This window comes from Trichosurus vulpecula, chromosome 7 (assembly GCF_011100635.1).
Source record: "Trichosurus vulpecula isolate mTriVul1 chromosome 7, mTriVul1.pri, whole genome shotgun sequence".
NCBI classification, from domain to species: domain Eukaryota; kingdom Metazoa; phylum Chordata; class Mammalia; order Diprotodontia; family Phalangeridae; genus Trichosurus; species Trichosurus vulpecula.
Window position 1 is genome coordinate 264142139 of NC_050579.1, and position 19784 is coordinate 264161922.

The 19784-nt window shown below is 41.3% G+C and overlaps 2 protein-coding genes across 10 annotated transcripts in view; one reads left to right on the forward strand and one right to left on the reverse strand.

Moving 5' to 3' along the window:
* LOC118858055 (serine/arginine-rich splicing factor 7-like) lies at positions 1 to 18658 on the reverse strand. 8 transcript variants are annotated; one of them, XM_036768488.1, is made up of 6 exons: positions 18233 to 18358; positions 14519 to 14632; positions 13819 to 13924; positions 12236 to 12321; positions 8166 to 8225; positions 1 to 2774 (listed from the first exon to the last, which is right to left on the reverse strand). In XM_036768488.1, exon 6 carries the CDS (start codon positions 2511 to 2513, stop codon positions 1812 to 1814), a length of 702 nt encoding a protein of 233 aa, XP_036624383.1. In that variant the 5' UTR covers positions 2514 to 2774; positions 8166 to 8225; positions 12236 to 12321; positions 13819 to 13924; positions 14519 to 14632; positions 18233 to 18358; the 3' UTR covers positions 1 to 1811. The 8 variants fall into 8 exon arrangements, with proteins under 8 accessions (XP_036624383.1, XP_036624381.1, XP_036624384.1 ...); XM_036768486.1 differs by lacking the exon at positions 18233 to 18358 and adding an exon at positions 17703 to 18151; XM_036768489.1 differs by lacking the exons at positions 14519 to 14632; positions 18233 to 18358 and adding an exon at positions 18563 to 18645.
* MGAT1 (alpha-1,3-mannosyl-glycoprotein 2-beta-N-acetylglucosaminyltransferase) overlaps positions 18654 to 19784 on the forward strand; it is a 22597-nt gene continuing 21466 nt past the window's right edge. Inside the window, exon 1 of one of the 2 annotated variants that reach the window (XM_036768480.1) lies at positions 18654 to 18830. The gene's annotated coding sequence lies outside the window, so the exon portion shown is untranslated. The remainder of the gene's footprint in view (positions 18831 to 19784) is intronic. The other variant, XM_036768479.1, reaches the window with a different exon arrangement.

Below are 19784 nucleotides of genomic sequence, written 5' to 3' on the forward strand. Positions count from 1 at the left end.
TACTGGGTAGAAAGAAGCCTTTATTTCACTCACCACAGAAAATGTTTAAGATGCAAAGAACTCACAGGAGCCCACAAGCAATGGAAGAAACATAAAGTAATCAAATAGCCCATTAGATTCTCTTAAAGGTACTTTGGGGACAGCTGAACAAATATGCCCCATGCACCTTGGACCTGCACTCTCTATGTAACTCACAGGACTTACGATCTCCTGTGCACCCACTTAAGCCATTCCAAATCCTCCAGCTGCAGGGGTCACTTCCTTTTTTGTGGCTTTTTAATCTCTGCATATTTATTTTAGAGCCTATTTGCTTTAATATACTACAGAAGCTGATAAAAAGCAACAGATCAACCAGTACAACTTAAAGTGGCTTCTATAGCACTCCTTCAATATTCAAACCTTCAAACAAAAATGTTTATTTAAATAACTTTAGCATATTAAAAAAAAAGTTCTTGGGTATGTCAAAGCATTCAAAAACTTAACTAGGAAACTTAAATTATTGACTTGCTACCTATTTTAAACTTATGGCAGATATCACTATCGGGTAGACTGGAAAATCATTGGCCCTCAAAAGTTGAGCTTTATGTACCAAAACTAGAACTGGCAAACAAATATTTTCAAATAAAGAAATCACTTATGCCTTTTAGTGAGAGAATATTCTGATAATACATATTTTGGGGAATATTACTGGATTCTATGAAAAATCTAAGTTCGTGAAGTGATTCAAGAGACAAATCAGATGTATGAAAAATATTTTAGTTTGTTTATAATCAATAATATATATTTAAATACTTTGCACTGGCTTTCCAAAATCTCCCTTTTTGGTGGGAAGGGATAAAGTACAAGAATTGATGTAGAGATGAAAACAGTGCCTAAACTGGAAAAAGAACCATTTTGCAAAGATGGTTTACACTTATCTTAGTCCTCGATCCAATCAAGTCTTAAAATATACTTATTTTTGGCTGACTTTAAAAACTTTAACTCAATACTAAAATAAATATTACTTAAAAAAAATAATTGCAGTCCTGGGCAAATGGTGACTTTTTCAACACTTCCTAGTACCATTTCACCTGATGAACACCTACCTAATAATGCTCTGCTTGTATAAACACTGGGTGCTACATAATACAACTGTCTAGAATTCAGACTTCTGCTGTTGTGTATTATTTTTCAGACTCTTCAACATTACCCCAAATTTACTTTGTTCTAAAATTGTCATGCCAACTTAGTTTAACAAATCATAGTTCCTTGGTGATAATTTCAAGGGGCATTTAACATTGTACTTAGAATTTAAGATTCTGATACAGATGACAGGCAATTATGAAAAATTAAGGTTCTTTTAACTCTCTAAAACAACTACTTCCAAATTTATATAGTATGAAAAGACAGGTTTTCAATGTATGAAACATCTCATTAATGCACCAAATGTGACCATTTTTATCACCTTCTAGTCACATCTAGCTACTCAACAACAGGTCTAACAAGGTCTCTAGGCTTGAGACTTGCCCAAGCTACATGTTAACAGTAGTGATCACAAATCAGAACTCTAGTTAGAAATACAATTTTATTATTAATGAGTCAACAAGAAATTCCCCACATCTTCAGATCAAAGGATACATATTTTTGTGTGTGTATGTAAAATACTACTTTGTTGATGCAGGTTTACAGAACTCTTAAAATATCCAGATCCATTCTGATTATTAGATGATTCAAATACCCTTCTAGGTTACAATGAACAGACATCACAAAATCTCTTATAATAAAGTAAACAAAATAACTTCTTTCCTAAAAGGCAATTTTTTTCTTCCACTTTAGTCCATTCTTTCAGGACTTGCACTCCTGCGAGGACTTCCAGAAGGGGAGTGGCTTCTCTTTGGAGATGGTGATCTGGACTTTGATTGGCTGCTTCTAGGTCTTGACGGAGATCTGGATCGGGATCTTGAACGGGATGATCGAGATCTTTTTAAAGAACCCGATCGAGACTGGATTGAAGCAGATCTAGATCTACGCAGAGAGGCGGATCTTGGTCTTCGAGGAGATGCAGATCGTGACCTCCTTCCACGGCTCCTGCTTCGGGAACGAGAATATCTCCTTCCTCGGGATCTTGAGTGAGATCTAGATCGTGACCTGCTTCTCCTTCGCCGGCTGTAGCGGTGACAATCATAAGCATAATGACCTTTCTCCCCACACTCATAACATCGGTCATTAGGATCGAATGGGCAGCGTGCAGGCGGTCTGTCATAACGAGATCTTCGAGGCAGGCCTGTTGACAACTCGACTCTTACACGGGAACCACAAATCACCTTTCCATCTAGTCCTTGGACTGCGTCTTCTGCATCTCTTGGATCTTCAAACTCCACAAAGGCAAATCCTGGAGGATTTCTGGCAATCCACACGGTTCTTAAGGGACCGTAATAACTAAAGGCTCTTTCTAACTCTCCTTTGCCAGCACCAGTTTCCAGGTTGCCAACATATACTTTGGTTTCTCCTCCGTACCTCCCATAGCATGACATGGTGCCTGGCTTTTGTGCTCACTACACTTTCTAATAACCTAGTCTGACTGAAGTACTGCTCGCCTCCACTGGGTGGTTCCAGCAACTAGTGGGAGTCCTCTTCCTTCTTCGGGGGGGCACAATGTAGAGGAAATATTATTTTTATGAGATTGGTGCCTGAAGAACTCTTAAACTTGGGAACTTTCAAACTCAGGATTATCCAGGAGATAATTTCCAAGGATGAGAAATTCCATTCTGGGGAATTCCAAACTCTGACTTATTCTAAGAAAAGAAAACAGAAAATCAAAAGAAAGTATTTAGGAACTAGAGGTCTAAAAGATTCCCATTTGGGCTTTCCATGTGTTCCTCCCATCATTTTTGCTCCTGGTAGAAATTCTTCCCTCTCACCTTGAAGAACTCCGGCCTGGAAACCCAAGGGAGGGAAAGCCTGCAACAAGAAAACTCAACCCTGTCTCCACAGGTTGTTTTTATAGGGTGAGCGGAGTCATATCTACAAGAATAAGAGCCCACCAGAGGGAGAGGGGTTCCTTCAGTCTTCTCAATAAGGGGACAGGGCTGACACCTGCCTCCAAGGGAGAAACTATTCAGACAAAGGTTTACACCGTATAATTTCATTAAATTGATTGAGGGGCCCACCAAACTGACAATTAACACCCCACTCCTTATCCTGGTCTTTCTCATTTATTTTATGTTTCAGCCAAATGAGATCGTTCTTGAATTGTCTTCTACCCCATTATCTCGGTTTATACCATTTTCCATTTCCATTTACTGAAATCTCTCTCTTCCTTACAGCCCAATTTAGGTGCTCTCTCTTTCACTTCCTTCTGAGATGAGAAGAATCTTGCCTTCTTTTCAGTTTCTTATAGCACTTTTCTACCTAGAAAGTCTCCTTTGCATTTATCTCATTCTCTTTTGTATCATAGTTATTTGCATTCTTCCCCTAGTCCTTTAGACTATAAACTGCATAAGACACAGCTGCCATTTTTACCTTTATATCCTAAGAATTTACACATAGCAAGTATTTAATCAATGTTTATTGAATTGAATGGAATTATAGTTCAGGCTCCATTCTATCTCTTTAAGTTTCATGATTTTGTAATTTTAAAAGGATACATGTATGGCCTTTAAGAAATTTTCTCTAGTTAGAAAGAAAAGCATAATTACATGATATTAAATAAAAAGGAAAATTTTAAAAATATAAAAATGAAATGTGTGTAACCTTTCCTACCCTAGCTACACCTTGGGTTCAGTGGAAGTCTTCTTATAATTCTCATTAAGCAAATCATATTTTAACCCCCACCCCTCTGGACACCCTTTATTAACAGACACTGATGCCACAAATCAAATAACTAGCATTTATATAAGACAGACCAGGAAATGACTAGCTCGAAATAACCATAAAACAAAGTCCTTCTAAGCACACCATGTACAAAAGGATTTAAAGGGAAAGAGCACTGGATTTGCATTCTGAAGACCTGTGTTTAAATTTGGACAGTCGTGCAAAATAACAATGTCTAAATGAGGATATGGGAAGAGAATACTTAGCTAGGAACTGCTTGTGTCTCCTTACTAGTAAAATTTAGCCCATCAGTGGGGGCTCATGAGAAAACTTGTGCTCAAAGAAAACACTGTACATAGGGTAGATTTATCTTGGGAATACACTGATTGGATGTGTGTACGTGTATGTGTGCAACAGTACCCTCAGGTGCTACACAAAACCCTAAAAGGCCATTGAATGCTGCTTAATTGTAATTACTTATATCAGTCCTGGTGAACTGAAGATGAAACAAATCCTCCTCTCAGAAAAGAGGTGGAGGACTAAAGATATGGTATGTGGTATACAGATCCAGTCAATTTGTTTACTGGTTCTGCTTAAAGAATTATTTTTTCTATTACAAGGGAGTAAGAAGGATAGCATTGAGAAAATATGAGCAACAATAAAAACTTAAAATAAATTCTGTTAGGGAAGCCATACTCTGAAAAATACTTTTTCTCATATCACTCTGGCTACCTTGGAAGCTTTGTGGTTCCTTACTGGATCGGCCTGTGTATACTAGATGAAATGTTTTATTGCTTTTAGGATGTTATTTCTATCCCCAAGTCTAGACACACTAACTCCAAAGATTTCTGGTACTCGTGCTTTCCAGGTAAAGAGTAAGAATCAGGGGCACCTTTAAACATACCCCTTATATTGAGGAGTTGTCATCATTATCCTCAGCCAGTGGAATATATTCCATTACAGCTCCAAAGTTCTCTCATAGTCTAAATGTCCACAATCTTCTTGGAGGGCTTGCTTCTTGTACCTTTCATTGTTATTTATGAACTTTATGGTTCAGCACAAGACTTCATTTTGGAATTCCAACTCCCGCCAGTCTCAATAGCAGGGTACCCTCTACCCTCTAAAGAGCTAAGCTTGAGTACCCCTGGGATCTTCCTCCTCCCACTCCCTTCCTGGCCTATATAATTTCTTACAGACTGCCTTCATTCTACAGCTATTTTTCACCACTAATCTTCCAATGAAAATCGAAGCCTAAGAATAATAATAATAACAATAACTTAAGTCTAATTTTATAACATTTACTCCTGTTGATGGCATATTATTCAGGGGAAGTCTGAGACTCTCAACTGCACTTGTTTAATATACTGTCCAGGTTCCTGTGTGTCACATAGATCACCATCACACTTCTATTATTTTTAATGTCCAGGGTCTACTTTGGTCTTTTCTGAATAGTAACGCAAGCAAGGATAGTTGTCAAGCACTGATAATCAAACTCAGGCTGCTTGTTAGTACTTGCCAGAACGATAGAGTTAATTATTATTTGGTGTGTAGGATGGCGAATTGTTGTTGCAGAAGGGAGGGGCAGAAATGGAACGAGAGCTTGGGGGGAGAGGGACTTTTTTCCTTCTTTGAGAGAGGACACATGCTTCCATCTGTTCTCTTTGGGGTGAAAGAGAGAAAAGACTTAAGGAAAAGCAGGTTTTATAGAAGAGCCAGCTCTTTAACATGTTTTTCTAACATGATTTCTAGCTTGCTTTTCTAGAGATTTGGGGGAATTTCCTCTTGGGCGAGATCAGAGATTCCTTCTTTTCCCCTACTTCACCACTGAGTTATTTCTCTCCCAGGAAGAGGCCTCACTCATCATGCACATCGTCTGGTATATTCTAATCTGTGTAATTTATTTGATTTCCATTTATTATCTGCTCAGATGAATTAGTTTATTCACTATTTAAATTTCTGATCATCTTTGGTACTAACTGGCATTTGGCAGGAAGGAAACCAAGCCTTGGGGTGTAAGTTAGCCCAGGGGCGTGTTGAAGCAAGCTCACACAGGCTTGGGAGAGCCTACAGTTAAACTGTCAAAGTGAGTAGTCACACCTCAGAAATCAGCAAAAGCTAAAAACCAGGGCTTGGTTTACTGTTTTGTTGATCGAAATACATTCAAGAACGTGATCAAGAAAATGTTAATAATGCAGGTTAAACTTTACACCTATTTTATTTACATATATATATATATATATATATATATATATATATATGTATATATATATTCCCCTCAAGGTAGGAATGATAATAGTCAGCATTCCTATAGCTCTTTAAGGTTTGCTAAGCCCTTTACAAACATTATATCATCTTATCCTCACAAGTATCTTTAAAAGTAGGTCCCATAATGACCCTCATTTTACAGATGAGGAAACTGAGGCAGACATAGGTTAGGTGACTTGCCCAGGGTCTCACAGCCAGTAAGAGTATGAAGCTGGATTTGAACTCGAGTACCACCTAGCATCTCCCCTACAGGGTGGGTGAGATGCCAGAGATATCAATTCAAGTCTCCCATGGGAATAAACCCATAGCCTACATGGGCATGCTCCCACATGTTATCTCATTTGATTCTTTCAACAATCCTATGAGCTAGGTGCCATTTTTATTCTCATTTTACAAACCATACTCTCAGAACTTATCAGTGGTAGCCAGCTTCAAAAAAAGAATTATAATTGAGACAGGATGCTGAATTTAATTGTCAGGGAGTCCTCCACCATTAAGCAGCAATAGGCTTTGATACCCAATGCTCTGATGGTACATAACTGAGGCTCCCAAATCACCTAAGCTAGTGTTATCATAAAGTGTTTTATAAAGTGTTTTCTTGGATCTATAAAACAGAACAATGGTTTATATGAACAAGTCCTTAAAGACCACTTATATTTCTTTTTGAAAATTATAATATGAAGTTTAAAAATTTTAATTTTTTTAACTGTCAACTTTATTATCAAAGACAAATATTTCTGTCACATTTTTTTTTAATAGGAAGTATGTGCATTAAACACCATTCATTAGAGCAGAGCACTGCATTTTCAATCCTCACTGTCACTGCTATAAGGAAGAAAGTTAGAACGGACCCAGGAAAAATTAGTGAGGTAGAAACTAAGTTTTTCGTAGCCAGAGTAGCCTCCAACTCCATCCACCTTTCTGGAAGCTAGTACGGTAAATTTCAGCTTCTGGAAAATCTATGCTGGGGCTGGATTCTCTATGAATTTCCCCAGCAACGACCATCTTGTCCTGGCCTTTTTGGCCACACCGTGTTAGTGATGTTCCCAAAGTAATGTGCCCTCGCCTCTGGTTCCAAGTCTCTTTACAGTGTTTTGGGAGGAGGTCTCCACCCACTGGTCCATTATCCAGCAGGCTAGATCCAACTTTTTTTTTCAGCATGATCTAATAGATCTGAGTTAGTCTCCCTGACGAAAAACCTTGTAATGTGCATGAACCAATTTTTTAGCTTTTGCCTACACTCTCCATTACTGTAGTTTCTGACCATATCCGCTCTGCATACCTGAAGGGCACCTTCTGCATATACGTATTGCTAATTTCACCTACTCAGCTCACTCCCTTGATCTCTCTTCTGTCTACCAAGATCCAAGCTTTCTACAAGTATTGCCCGTTTTCATCACTGCTCTCTGAATCAGGACCTCTCTCCTCCCATTTTATGGGATAGTATTAAGAAACTTCATTGAGCTGCCATATTTATTCTTAGCACCATCAAAGTCACTGTCCAGCCTCTGCAAATATTTGAGCTCCATAGCCGCAAGAGACTGTATGTTCAAGGAGCATGGCTATTAATCAACAAGTACTTACTGAGTACCTCCTCTGTGCCAGGGACTGTGCAGGGCACTGAGGATTCAAAGACAAAGGTGAAAGAGCCCCTGATCTTGAGACCCTACGATCTAGGGAAGGGAGACAATGCATTCATATATAGGAATACACAGGAATTCGTTCAAGATAAATTTTGGAACAGACGGCACTTGTCACAACCGTGCGGAATCAGGAAAGGCTTTTGGAAGACAATGGCACTTGAGGTAAGCTTTCAAAAAGGATTCTAAGAGGTGGTGGTCAGGATCAGCTTAGGTGAGAGAAATTTTCCCAAGTGGTTACTCTGAGACGAAATCAGAACTTTTCATTTAAACTCCCTAAATCTGAATAGGAAGGAAGCAAATGGACTTAGGGACCATTATTTTGCCCCATAGGCTTACAATGAGCTAATTATTCTAACTAATACTGTTACAGCATAATAAGGCATGCAAGACAAAGGTAGGTCCCCTAAGGTTTTCCATTAATTTCCTAGGTTTCTTTGAATTCCTCCCCTCCAAATCCTGCATTACCTTCCAGGTATATCCTGGTCAGGACTCAGTGTGTTGCACTCCTGATGTTGGGATATCCTCCTGAAAAATAATGTTTTCAACGTTGAGTCTATCATAATGATACAACAATCTGCCCCCCAAACTAACCCCGACACTGTACGGCTACTGAATAAAGCATCTCTCCCCCCAGTAAGCCCTTTACATTTTTATCGGTTCATTCTGTTCTTACCAGGAGAGCCTTAAACTCATTCAACAATCATTGCTGAGTAGTATATGTACATGGGATAACAGAAGAAGGTGGCCACTAATTTCTGAGAATGTATCAGTTTCAAGCAGCTCAACTAATGCTGTAACAGACTGGTCTTCCTTCCTATACTTTGTATTTGCTCAGAACTTATATTCTCCCAAAGATCAGAATGGTATTATATCTTTAAAATACCTTCATCTTTATATTCAGTGAGTATCCCTCAAATCAACAGTCTTTGATGAAGGTCTAACCTCACCACTAACAGCTACTTTTCAAACAACTGAGTCAATATAGTTATTTACCAGTGTTCAAATTTGCACAGTACAAAGAAAGTTTGACAATGTCACTTTTTTTTAGTAAGATTTACAATAAGACTTCCAAGTAGTCTAACTTACAATACTAATTTACAATAAGACTTCCAAGAGTCTAACAACTCTTTCATTAGATATTTGATAACACTTTAAAAACAGTAGTACAACGGTGATTTGAATCTATTTGCCGGAGTTTTCCCTAAAAATCTATTGTCAAATTACTGCCAAATCCTTAAGTTTAAAAATGATACCCGCCCCCCCCCCCAAAAAAAAACCCAAACCCTACATGTAGCAAGCAAGCAAGCACAGTTATCAATGTAAATAACTGACTCATTTCTGGGTAGTGAGGTTAGTGGTATAAGTACCACGAATGCAGCAGACTCCAAAAAATTTCCAAGGGATTGAAGGCCAGTACAAATAAATATACTTGGTTTAACTCCAAACGTCTAAAAATCCATGAACATTATGTTATCTGCTTTATAACTGTGAAAGTGAACCCCCCACTCTTTCAAACTCTTGAGACCCCTAGCTACCTTGGATCCAGTGATGGAATTTGGTAATTTTAATAATGTAAATCATGGTTTGAGCCCCCATTCAGCACAGGATCACTATAAACAAACCAGGAAGGAGCCAAAAAGCAAATCAAGTATTCACTTAAAAGGAAATAGCAAGGTAAGTGACAAGGGAAAATAATCAGATTATAGGATTAGCCTCAGCTTCCTCCTCCCTCCCCACAGGTACAATCTCTGGTACCTAGGGGTTATGCTCTAATGCCTGTTTGATCCAGTCTATGTGAAGGGAAAACAAGTCCTCCTAGATCTAAGCAAAGGTGAGAAAATCACTAAACCTCGGACACGCAAAAGTAAAGATGCCAACTTATTCAGGATAAATCACATGACTAATGGTTCAAAGCGCAGGCATAGAGACCTGCTGTATTTTTCTGTAGTTGGATGTGCTATGGCTGTAGCACTAAGGCTCCACCTTTAGAAAGAATTAGCCTCCTGCATTACCTGCCTCTATAGCCCCTGGAGACCAAATACAGCAAAAGCACAGGAGAAAACCATGCCGAGTTATGCTCATCAGTCTATTTGTCATCTACTTCCAGTCAAAAAAATCAAAGAATTAAAAAATTTCATAGTTGGAAAGGACCGCTGGGGCTGTCTAACCACAGACTGTACTGAGAGGAATTCCACAAGTGGTCATGAGCATCTCTGTAAAGACCTCAAAGGAGGGAGACACCACTATCTCCTGAGGAAGCCCACTGTACTTTTGGACTTTTCATATTGGACAATCTTTCCTGACGTCAAGCCTAAATCTGTCTCTTTGCAATTTTTTTCCCTGGTTCTGCCTTCTTTGGCCTTATTCTATCTTGCACAATAACCCTTCACATTCTTGAAGAAAGCAATCCTGTTTCTTTCAAGTCCTCAACTGTCCAGGCCAAACAATCTTAATTCTTTCAATGTATCTTCATAGTCTTTCACCATTCTGACTGCTCTTCTCTGAACACTCTCCAGATGATCAATATCCTTAAATTGTGGTACTGAAAACTGAACACAATACTCCAGATGTGGTCTGACCAAGGCAGAGCCAGCCAGCAAGACTAGCACTTCCCTGTCTCTTAATGCTGCTCAAGATCCTATTAGCTTTTTAGTTACCACATCACACCACTGACTCACATAGGACTTGCAAACCACAAACTCACATTTAACCATACTCCCCAGATCTATGTTTGAGAGGAAATACTTATCTTTTCCAAGATAATTCAGATTGAACAGTGGTCAAAAGTTGAGTATAAATGCTAGGATGGAAACTTTGTTTTTCATGGGCTGGATTTGCTCTCATCCTAGCATTAGGGCCATAGCTCCCCCATGTGGAGTGAGCACCCTAAATTCCATTCCTCCATGGCTTCTGGAGTCCAAATATAGTATGTTCAGGAAATCCATGCTTCCTGAAGCAACACTGGAATACAGGCAACCAATCCCATGAGCTGTGCTCCTGTGGTCTGTTCCTGATTATGGGCCACATCATGGGACTTTAATAGCCAAAATTTTCCTCCAAGAAACAGCTGTCTTAGCAAATGAAGTCAGCTGGGAGTCAGTCATTATAGGACCGCCCCTTCTACATGCCAGATGAGACAGAAATACTCCAAATTGAGACTACATCAATGGCAGGAATGTAATCTCAAATCTCTTCAATCAAATCCTCAAATTAACACCTCAGTTTTTAAGCCAGCATCACTTAGCACTGACACTTGCTCTTTTAGCCACTCAGATTCTTTCACAAGTTCACAAAAAAAGCCTACACTCTCACGCAGAATTCCTCCCTAACCTTTACCCTGGGTGGTTTGTCCTTATGACAATACAGCCTTTACTATAAAAAGGCAGAAAACTAAAGAAGGAAATAGGAAAAGGATGTCAGGGTGGGGGAAAGTGGGCTTTCAATTTTTCAGTACAAACTTCCTTTCCCACTTCCAAGAAGCTGCTGAAGGAAGCAGATTTCACGTCTGAAGAGAGTCAAGAACAAATGATGGAATTCCAAGGAAAGAAATGAGACAGACAAAATAAGTCAGTCATTTTCACTTGTGTCTGACGCTTTGTGACCCCATTTGGAGTTTTCTTGGTAAAGATACTGGAGTACCTCGCCATTTCCTTTTTCAGCTCATTTTACAGAATGAGGAAAATGAGGCAAAGTTAAGTGACTTGTCCACGGTCATACAACTAATAAGTGTCTGAGGCTAGATCTGAACTCAGGAAGATAAAATCTGCCTGACTTGAGGCCCTGGCACTATCTACTGTGCCACCCTAGCTGCCCACAAACAAAATAAAGGAGAAGGTAAAAGAGAGAGGGGAAGCCTCAAGAGAGAAATGGAGGTTAAAAATATACAAAAACTGAGTCCACTTGTCTGCTTGGTGGATTTTCCACAAGTTGGATGGGATGAGATTGCTTTACAACTACTACAGATCTTTATAGGTGAAGGGAGGCAGAAAGGTCCTACTTTAAAAGTAAATTAAATTTACCAGATAAAAAGAATCACCAGTTTTGAGTTCTTCATCTACAATGTGAATATATAATCACTGCAGCAAGCCTTGTCTTTTTTTCATGAAGAGTGGAAGGATATCAACTCTACTAGAGTTATTCCCTCCTCACCACTTCACGAAATACGAAAATTATAAATTACAAGTCAATGACCTATATCCCTTTGGTGAGACTCAAATCTCACCCTGATCTTGTATCCCACACCACCAGAAATTCTATACCCTTCCTGGGAACACCAAAATCTCATCTCCCTTTCCATGCAGATCTACATTAACTCTACAGCAGAGGCAAAAATAAAACCCAGGAACAACCTTAGAGTTTAAGTCTAATTGTTTTCAAGAAAAAAACATTATGGAACTAAATGAGATTTCCTTGGAAGCATGCTGTTCAGAAAAAAATGTTAACCGCACTGCAAACTCCATCACTGGAACCCAGTTCCCTCTCGGGCTGGTCACTGGCAGATCTTTACTTCATCCCCTTTTCTTAGTTCCACTCACCTGGCTGGGGGCTAAAAGTACTGTGGAAGACCTCTGTCTTTTATCCTTGGCCAGTACAGATGAGGTTGGGGGAAGTCCAAGGCCTTCTGTTGATGGGAATGTTACAGTTAGCCTTCTGTCACTAGTCAGACCAATGTGGATATAGCTGAGGGTGAAGAAATGTTTTCTTCCCTGGAAGCTAAGTGATAGGTTTGAGGAAGAGAGAAATCTTCTACTCCTGATATGGCTCTGAAGGGGAGAATTTTTCTATTACTGATTAGTAGATAAATAAGAGCTTTGAAATACAAACATAAGAGTTAAAAGAAATCTAGAAAGCTAAGTTTATTTGAGCAAGTGAAGGAGCTGTATGAGAAGATGTAATTCAAACATTCTAATATGTGCAGAAGAAACAAGTATCCTTTTAAAACCTTAATGTTTTCAAAGGGCAGTGATGAACTTAAAAAAAACCCAGAGGACCTAAGGGTAGTTTGGTTCTGTTCTGCGTTTTGAGAGAGAAAAGAGAAAGGAAAATAAAAGATACACACTAGTGTAGAAAGGAGTAAGAAGTGGGGAAAACTTATCCCCACCCGGTCCCTCCAAAATTGAAGTGCCTAAAAAGAAGCGCATACAAACACAAAGGAAGGGATGGGAGAAGGGGGTATCAGAAGAACATCACTGTTATCTGTAATGGATAAAGGAGGATTGAATACACACACAGTTTGGTGAAGAATTACATCAAACTTAATAGGGAAACAAGTGGGGATGGAGTTGTAGATAGCATCTGGCTTGTTTGAGGTTTCTGGTTTAGAACTGGAACAAAACAAGACATTCATTTTGTCTTACTCAGCAAGGATACAGTACTGAGGAATTTCAGTATTCTCTGAAATTCAGCTCCTCTGCCTGTGTTGCTACAATTAAATCTGAGGGAGAATACCACTCTTGACCCCAATGGACTGGCTTTCTCACTTATGTTACCAGAAAACTGCACCAATCACTCATTCCTCAGACCTCTCAGTAAATTAAGTGCCAAGAATGGTTTCAGTATCTTTTGGAAGAAAACCAGCCTCTCCTTCAGGCCAGAGTATTGTTCCTGCCAATACCAACAATAGCCAGTGTTTCCACAAAGGTTTAAGGTTTGCAAAGTGCTCTACAAATATCACCTCATTTTATCCTCACCACAACTCTGGGGAGTAGCTGCTATTACTGTCCCCGCTTTACAGACGAGGAAATTTAGGCAAACAGACACGAAGTTGATTTGCCCAGGGTCACACAACTAGCAGGTGTCTGAAACTGGACTGAACTCGGGCTGTCCTGACTTTATCCGCTGGACCAACTAGCTGCCAAAGGAAGGCTGCTAATTACAGAGCAGGTGTTCTGGCAGGTATACAAGGGGTGGGAAGATTTGGAGTGGAACACTGGGGGATCAGGGTTCTGGTAGATGGGAGTTGAGAGAGCACACAGCTGGGGATGGAGAACAAGGTTTATGAATTTCAGTTGGGGTTTAGAATCACTAGGATGAAAAGAGTGTAAGGAAGTAAAAGTGTGTTAACCACTCAGGAGTGAGAAATATCAGTGGTTGGAGATAAGTTTATTCTGGGACATACATGATTAGATTGTTCAAGTCCTCCCTGGACCTGGTAGCAGGTGATGATGTTGTGTCCTATGAGGCCTTAGGACACCTAGTGCACAGCAGACAGGAACAGGAGAAATCTGTAGATGACACAAAATTGGGTGGGATGTCAGATTCAGACTTGCTAAATGGTTCTTGACTGGCTAGAACATGGGGCTAAATCTAATAAGATGAAGGTTAATATGGATAAATGTAAAATTTTAGACTTATTTCCAAAAAATCATTGTCACAAGTACAAGACGGGAAAGTGTGGTTAGATAAATTTTCCTTTTAGGAGAGCTTAGCTCCTAGGAATAAGGATGCGATAAACTGCTCTGCTCCATATCTAGATTTCTGTGTGTAGTTGAGGGCACCATGTTTAGAGAGAGCACTGGTAAACTGAGGCTGTCCAGAAGAGTGCAATCAGAATAGTGAAGGGCCTCAAATTCATGCCATGTAAGAGTCTGCTGTAGGAAATGGGGATGCTTAGTCTGAAGATGGGGGGTGAGGAGGGGAAAGAGAGAGAATACAGTTATTTAAAAATACTTAATAAGTTTTCATGTGCAAGATGGATCAGACTTGTTCTATGCGGTCCCAAGGGGCAGAATTTGGAACAATGGGTAGAAACTGCAAAAAGGGAAATTTAGATCAGTTCAAAAGTGGAACGGACTCCCTGAAAGGGTAGGGGATTCTACCTTTCTGGAGGTCTTCAAGTGAAAGCTAGATGATCACGTACTGGATGCGCTGCAGTGGGCATTCTTCTTAGGGGCATGGGTTGAACTGTTTAGGTCTCTTCCAACTCTGAAATTCTATGATAGGTCTGAAACTTACCATCTCACAATATGACTATTATCAGAGCAATAACAATTGATCTCCCTGACTCCAGTTTCTTCTCACTTCAATTTATCTTGAATACTGTTGACACAGTAACCTTAAACAAGATTTTCATTATTTCACAGCTCTTTGCCTAACACAGCAAGGATACAGCGGCACTAGCTTAGGGGAACACCGTCATCTCCACCTCCGCCAACTCCATACAGAAACACGTCTATTCATCAAGGCAGGATATGCAGGACGTGTGATTCACAAGGTCTTTAGAAATCTACCAAATCAGAGGGGGCTAGTGGCTAGAGCATTTTATGCCTTTAGGTGAACACCAAAAAGTCAGGGCCAATCAGGTCCTTGGGACAACTTTGACTCCTTTTAGGGAAAGCTAATCTAAGGGGCAGCCATCTAGGCTGGAGCCAGGAAGTTCAAATCTGACACATACTTACTAGTTCGGTGGTTTTGGGCAAGTCATATAACCTCAGTTGGCCTTAATCCATTGGAAAAAGAAATGGCAAATCACTCCAGTATCTCTGCCAAAAAGCCCGCAAGGACAATATGGTCCATGAGGTCTCAAAGAGTCAGAATTAATAAATGACTTTAACAACAATACCTGACAAAGGAGGGAAGAGAAGCGGTTTAGGCCTATCCCATGTTATGGGACGAGGGGGAAGAGAAGGAAGGGCAACATTTCAGGAAAATGCTGAACTATCACATCTATCTCCTCATCTTTTCAGCCCTCCCCCTCCACGAATACTTCGCTCTCGATAGCCTGATCTATTTACTGTGTCCCTTGCCACAAAATAAAATTAAAAATACATTCCCTTGGCATGTGATACTCTCCAAGTTTGGTATACTCCTCTTTCTTCTACCCTCCCCTCATATCTCTCTCCACATTTTAATCACTAGATTAGCACAAGATCTACATCTTATGAGATGAATCTAATGATTTCTCTGTCCTCTGAATGTCTATAGTGCCTGAAGGAGACTAGTCCGAGGGGCTACTGTAGGCCAGGCTTGACTCAGGTCCAGTGGTTCAGGTTTAGGACTAAAAAGACATGAGATTTCTAGTAGACCACCCAACAACAACAACAAAAATTTACTTAACCATGTCATGGAAAAAAGATATTCGACAAACACACAGCACTAATCCCTGCTCTGTCTGTGCCTTGGTGATCCATCAGTTTCAAGTCTAGGGAAGGAGCTCCTGACTTCTCAATGTTCAATTCTTGGTTTCCTGGGCAAATGAAATAAAAATCTTGGACAGTTTTAATTATCTTTTAAGGAAAAACTTGCTTAACATTTATTGTATGCTTGTGGTTCAGTCATTTCAGTCATATCTGACTCTTTGTGACTCCATTTTGGAGTTTTCTTGGCAAAGCTACTGGAGTGGTTTGCCATTTCCTTCTCCAGCTCATTTTACACATGAGGAAACTGAGGCACGAAGTTAGGTGGTTTGCCCACGGTCAGATAGCTGGTGTCAGGTCTTCCTGGCTCCAAACCCAGAGCTCTATCCACCATGCCACCTTGCTGCACATTGGGTAACAGCTTAGGAAAAGCTAGCCTAAATGGCAGGGCTTAGAAGACAGTGGCTGAACCTATGTAGCGGGTACCCTAGGAGATAATACTCCTAGTACATGCGCAATAAGCTTGAAAAGCTACATTATTTGGCAGTTCGGAAGGGCTTTTAAAAGCCAGGAGTCTTTATTTTACTTACCAGCCAAGAGGGAAGCACTAGTGTTTTTTGAACAGAGGAATGACAGTCAGATACATGCCTCCTACTACAACAGTCTGTAAAATATTCAGTCTTTGACTTGCTCTCACTCATATCCATACATTGAATTAACTGCCAAATCTTGCTGTTTCTACCCTTACACGTCTCAAATACTCTCTTCTTTTCATTCACACACACAGCTACCCCTCTTAATTCAGGCCCTCAGCATCTTTCACCTGTCTGCAATAGCCTTCCTATTGGTCTTCCTGCTCCAAATCATTCTCCACTCAGCAACATAGATTTCTGGTAACCTAGAACTAGGTCTGACCATGCCACCCTTCCTTTATACGCAATAAACTCCAGCAGCTCCCTATTACTTTGGGAGTTAAAAACAAAAACAAGCCTCCTCTAACTTGGCTCTTTTCTCCTTTTCTAGTCTTACACACTCTACAATACAGCCGTGCTGTGGCACACATGCTGTTCCTCCTGTCTCTGTGCGGCTGTCCTCAAGGCCTAAAATGCTCTCTCCTCGCTTCTGATTTAAGTTTCCCTGGCTTACTTAAAGACTCCGCTCAAATCACTTTTGGCAGGAGGTTTCAGGTCCCTCTGTCCCTCCCCAGGTAGTGATGCCTTAACCTCTTATCTACTCTATAGTACCATGCACCTTGGTATTTACATACCGTCCTCTGGCTCCACTTGGCAGCCTGAGGGCAGAGGCAATGTTTTTACCTTTCTTTGTATACCCAGCACTTATACAAACCTGTTACACAGTGTGTTTAATAAATGCTTTCTGATTGACTGATTCAGAGATTTCACTGTGAACTGTATACCCCATCCTAGCGGTCACTAATAAAAAAGAAGTCCCCATATACACCAAAATATTTCTAGCAGCACTTTTTGTAGTAGTAAAGAACTAGAAAGCAAGCAGATACCTATTGATAGAAGACTGGCTCACTGGTACGGGAATGTAATGGAATACTATTGTGCTGTAAGAAATGGTGACTACCAGTATGCACAAACTTACTCAAAGCCTTATTGGGGGGGGCGGGAAGTGGGGGGCCGGGGAGGGAAGGGGAACCTTCGGCCTCTAAGCCACATGTGGCCCTCTAGGTCCTCAAGTGCAGCCCCTTGACTGAATCCAAACTTCACAGAACAGATCCCCTTAACAAAACGATTTGTTCTGTAAAACTTGGACTGAGTCAAAAGGCCACACCCAAGGACGCGGGGGGGGGGGGGGGGGGAGTGCACACGTGGCCTCGAGGCCGCAGGATTTCCACCCCAACTTATACTAACCGATGCAAACTGAAGTAAGCAGAACAAGGAAAGTAATGCATACATACTTCAGAAAAAACGCCGTCCTCTGCTCGTAGAACTGACTTCTACCGCCTGCTCTGCCTAAAATCACGTGCCTCTCTAGGGCCTGTTTCCTCCTTCCTGGGGTAGGAGGAAGTGGAGGTTTTATCGTATGATCGGATTCCTGCACTCACCTATACTCAAGGGACAAGTAAGCAGGCACTTATGCAAAACTTAATAACCACAAGTTCTCGCTCCCTTAACAGGTCCTATTTTTATAACAGGCTCACCCTTAGGGGCAAAAGCAAAAAACAACCAAAAGTTTGCGCCATTCATCTAAGATCTAAGCCACTCAGATTTCCCTTAATAGGCAAATTCTTCGTTTACTGGTGTAAACTGTCCACTACTTAAAAAAAAAAGAGGCCTACTGTGCAACCCGCGGAGGGAAGCGAAATGAACTCAGAAAGGCCTCCTGGGAAATTTCAGGCCGCTAGTTAAGTTCACAATAAAAGGAAAAAACTTTAAAAAGTTAAAAAAAAAAGAGCCGAACACCACAGAGACACAACACCCCGCTCACCCCGCTTCTGCAAAGACCCACGCATGCGCTCTTCCACAAACCCGCCACACTCGGCCTAACAGTCCCATTCGCCACCCCAACCTCCCTCGGTTTTTCGGAGGGGGGGGGGGAGCGCATGCGCTCCTTTTCAAACGCGGCCGGACTTGCGCAGTTGTTTACGCTCTCGGCCCTTTGCTTTCTCGCCGCCTCCCGCCAACTTCTCTGCCCCCGCTTTCTATTCCCCACTTCCCACTCTCTACCTCCCACTCCCCCCTCGCCCACTTCCCGCTCCCCGCACCCCACTCCCCAGGCCCTGAGGTGGGGGGGGAGGAAGGTCAGTCAGCTACTAGCCTGTCGGAGTCCGGAGCGAGGGAACATGAAGAGGCGGGGCTCCGGGCCGCTGCAGTTGCCCTGGATTCACTTCCGGCGGACCCGGGCGGAAGTGGCGGTGGAGCATGGTGGGAGGGGGAGAGGAAGGCGAGGGCAGGGCCTCTTGGGGGGGCGGGGAGGGGTGGCCGGGGGCCACGGGCCGGGATTGGAGGGGCCAGGACCCGGAGCTTAAGAAGATCCCGAGGGGCCTGAGAGCCTGGCTTGGAGCTAGGGGAGGGGCAGGGACCAGGTAATGATCCGATGGGGGGAGATAATAGGGCGTTGTGTACCTGGGCTGGGATTTTGATCACTGGAGCGGCAAATGGGAGTAAATGTATAACTATATGCATATGTACGTGGAAAGAATCATTTATAACATATCCTAGGTGAAGGAGCTGTTATCACAAGAGTGACATAAAAAAGTTAGATATTAAAAGGAAAATGACAACTGGGGAGGGGAGGTGAAATGAATTTTTAGTGTATATAATAAGAGGAAAGGTGCCTGGGATAGTGTCACAGAAAGACTTTTGGTCCTAGGTTGGCGAGAGAGGAAGGGTTTCCTCATAATCTTAAAGGGAGAGGGAAGGAAAAATAAGCTCAGCCTGGAGTTATGTTATATGTAAAGGGAAACTAGACCCCTGTGGCACAGGAAAAAATGTTGACAAAAACATTCGAAGAAGAGATATCAGAAGGTATTATCCCATGGGAAGGGGTTGGATTTTTCCAATACAGATAATTATTTTCTTCACCAGTCCTAGAATGTGAGAGCTGGGAGGGATGTTGAAGGTCATTACTGCCTTAGGATTTTAGATTTAGATGATTTGTTCAGTGAATGAATCAAGGGATAGTATAATTTATTCAGTCCAACCTAATTTTATTCATCAGGAAACAATCCCAGTAAAACTGACTTGCCCATAGTCCCACAGGGGGTAAACCTGGGCCCTCTGACTCCAAATCTAAGACTCTTAACGTTGACCAAAGAGCATAAGAGGAGACAAGCTGGGAATGGTTAGCTGATGGCTCGGGACACAAAAGAAGCTATCGATAGAGCCGGGATTTGATCCTAGTTCTCCTTCTGGAGGCTTATGGGAGTTTCCTTGTGTCCCAAAACACTGAAGCCACTTAACGACCTGTTGGACTTTGGGCAAGTCAGAACTTCTTTGGACCTCAGTTTCATTTGTGAGTTTCGGGGATCAGACTCCAT